The sequence below is a fragment of the Astatotilapia calliptera genome, chromosome 15, assembly GCF_964374335.1.
Source record: "Astatotilapia calliptera chromosome 15, fAstCal68.1, whole genome shotgun sequence".
Classification (NCBI taxonomy): Eukaryota; Metazoa; Chordata; class Actinopteri; order Cichliformes; family Cichlidae; genus Astatotilapia; species Astatotilapia calliptera.
Window position 1 is genome coordinate 4810001 of NC_137436.1, and position 3180 is coordinate 4813180.

Below are 3180 nucleotides of genomic sequence, written 5' to 3' on the forward strand. Positions count from 1 at the left end.
TTCGTTTCTATATATTAAGCTAAGAAAATGGGACATTGGTGCAGCAGTTTATTGAAATATTTGCAAGGATAATAGTTCAGGTTTCTTGAAGGACATTCAGAGTTCTTCTTTGGATGTTGGCTGATTTTATTCTCTGTACTCTGTTACAGTGATCCCACACTGCTTCAGTAATGTTTAGCTCTGGGCTCTGGGGAGGCCAATCCATGACTGACAGTGTTCCACTGTGTATGGTTTTACTGCATTAGCAGCGTGTTTGGGATCATTTCATGGAAAAAAGAAACAGTTACCAATCCAGATAGTATTGTATGGTAGATTTCTGTTTATAATTCCATCATTTATGACAAGATCCCCAAAACCGAAGGGCCAGATGTATCTCTCGGGTCCTGAGTCTGGTCTTTTTCCAGTTTTTAAGGACATGGCTTTCAGATACATGTCCAGTTTCCTCAAATCTTTTAAAGGCATACTACACACCATGCTGACATGTGTCACATGTTCAGCTAATAGCTCTTTGGGAATAATCTTGTTGGTGCAAAAATACAGTTTTACAGCTGTCTTATCTTTGGCGTCTTTTGATTCAGCTAAAGAAATTGAAGCAAATGATGTTTTTTTGCAGCAGGCTGATAGTAAAAGAGTGCCTAATGTTAAAATTGGTGCTTCTCTAAGTTGTCTGCTATGTGCAGACTCGAGACAGGCTCATCCCTTGAGTTAGGTGTCTTTTTTATGCTTGAATCATTCACAGGTCAGTGTGAACAAACAAAAAAACCTTAATCATTTACTGAAAATGGTCAGGTACAAGGACTGGACTGAAAGTGAGTGAAAAAGCAAAGAAAACTTTGAAAGATCCTTAGAAAGCCTCGAACTGTTGCTCAAGACCACTTTAAAAGATGATAAGAAAGTCTGTCTCTTCTTGAAGGGTGACCCAAGACTTTTGCACACCACCGCAGCCATGAAATTTATTCTTTATTTAATTTTTATCACTTTGTTTAAAGATAATGCAGTTTTTATCGATGGAACAGTTTGTGCTCGTGCAACATGTGTAAGAAAATTATGTGCAATGAGGAGGCTACTGTCGCTGCTCTGCCCTGAAACTGTGGATAGTTAGTTTGCTCTTCAGTCTGACCATAAAGCCCAAAAATGATATCTCTCTGACCTCAGACGTGCACAAGCCAAGAACAGGAAAGATAAACGATTTTACTTCTAGAAATGTTCTTTTTACAATGGCACGTGTTGAACAGAGCAGGATTTTGTGTGTGTGTCTTTGGCAGTACATAAGGTAGAAACAAAAAGGCAAAATCCTGTTGCTAATGAACAATTATAGTTCCCACTGTGCTCTTAGTACAAAAGTGTAATTTTGTCATTATTCGCCGAGCACAATAGGAAACGCTTAACAGAGATGTGACTCTTCACACCTGCTGTTGATTTCAGAATGAGATTTTCGCCTCTCGGCATCAGGATGAAAATAGCGTGGCCTGCATAGAAGACAGATGCTATGTTCTCCCACTAGCCCAGTACTGTAGGTAAGTAACGAACACGGTAATTGTTGCTAGAAGAAAAAGTCTTTTCACAAGGTTTGAAGTTTGAAATGAACAGCTCAGCTTTGACGACACGTGGAAGCTTTTTTTTAAATCACACACTGGTGACACTACAACTGTTAATGAATTTGCAGGAACATGAACACTTACCGTGATAACCTTTGTGAAAAGAAGAAAATGAAGGCAGAGAAGCAGGAAAGTTGCCTTTTAATTAATTTTCCTCTCCCTTCCTAGATTTTGTGCCTTGGTGAAGCGGCGTGCTGAAGGTGCCCCGCCTGGCAGTGCCAGTATGGTGCCCTGCCGCCCCGACTTTGCCCCTCCTTCCCACCGCTGTGTGCCCACAGACGTCGACCCCGAGTTGGTGTATCTCTGCCGGCACGTCTACGATTTTCGTTACGGTCGCATCTTGAAGAATCTGCAGTAGAGGGTGGAGGGCTGTTGCACCTTTTGAATTAATCGTCAATGAAGCACCGCCCCATCCCGCACAAAGAAGAGGGAGTGAAGGGGCTGAGGGACTTTTTTTGTTTTGTTTTGTTTTTATCCAGTGAGCACCTCACAATCAGAGGGAAGGGGGTGGTGATGGGGTGAGGTCGTCTATTGGGCCAATACGAAGCACAGATCCCTTTAGCTGGAATGTGGTAGACAGAGCACCAATGTTTTCTGGTTTTGGTTTTGGAAGAGAAAGGAGTGATAATTCATTCTTCAGATCAGATTTTGTTTTTAATTTTTAAAAGCTTCCACCACACTCTGAGGTTTCAGCCTCCAATCGCTTCCCTGCCAGAATTGCTGAACGCCAGGCCGAGCTGGGCTGCTGTCAGGACTGTGTTTCCCCTCAAGCGTCTTAGCACAACAATCATGTTTGTTCCATTTGTAAGCCAGTGGCTCAGGGATGGTCCGGCACAGAGGCGCTGCTGGGGAACACAGGCCTGCGCTGTCCGCTCGGCGTTAACGGTGCTCAAGCAGCGAGAGTGAAGGAGCAGCTAATAGAGAGTGTCGTCTCATTTCTCCCGATTTCGAACCCGCATGAGTCTGCGCGTGCGTGTCAGAGAGAATGGAGAGCAAGTGTGACTCCGGGGTGAATGGATAACTGTCGCCATGTGTGATGTTTTTTTTTTTTTGTTTGTTTTTTTTTTAAGGAAGCTTTCAGGCAATCAAAACCAAAACAAGCAGCTTCTCTTCTCCTGACACTGACCGAAACCTTTTCATCTCAAGTGATGAGCTGCGCAAAACTAAAATGATTGCACCTGAACAGGGTTCGTGAGACAGTCCTTTCCCTACTAGACTCGAGCAAACTAGAGCAGGGCTCTTTTAACTTTGTTTAGTACGGACCAGTGACACTAAAATGTCTCGCGATAGATTCGAACCAGTAAAAAAATAAACACACGTGGTGAAAGATGTCGAAGCAAACTGTAATCTCAGCTACTTGAAGAAGAGGCTCCCTTATGGGTTTTTGGTGGTGTCGTGTATACTTTTTCACATTTACTCCTGTGACTTGCCTTATGACTTGCAGGGAGAGCTTCAGGCAGCTACGTCTCGCCACATCAAACACTGAAGCGGTAGAACAGGGTGCACCTGCAGTCCTTGGAAGTAGGGTTTGGTTCAGTCTACGTGGCTCTCTTACAAACAGTAAAAGGTCTGAAAATAGTGG

At 43.4% G+C, this 3180-nt stretch overlaps 1 protein-coding gene across 2 annotated transcripts in view; it reads left to right on the forward strand.

Annotated features, from left to right (window-relative positions):
* Nucleotides 1–2233, forward strand: part of LOC113006512 (bromo adjacent homology domain-containing 1 protein) — a 25668-nt gene extending 23435 nt beyond the window's left edge. For both annotated transcript variants that reach the window (XM_026142529.2, XM_026142528.2), the window contains exons 6-7: nucleotides 1426–1517; nucleotides 1767–2233. In XM_026142529.2, the coding sequence (XP_025998314.2) occupies nucleotides 1426–1517; nucleotides 1767–1956 (282 nt within the window). In that variant the 3' untranslated portion in view covers nucleotides 1957–2233. The remainder of the gene's footprint in view (nucleotides 1–1425; nucleotides 1518–1766) is intronic.
* Nucleotides 2234–3180: the final 947 nt, after the last annotated feature.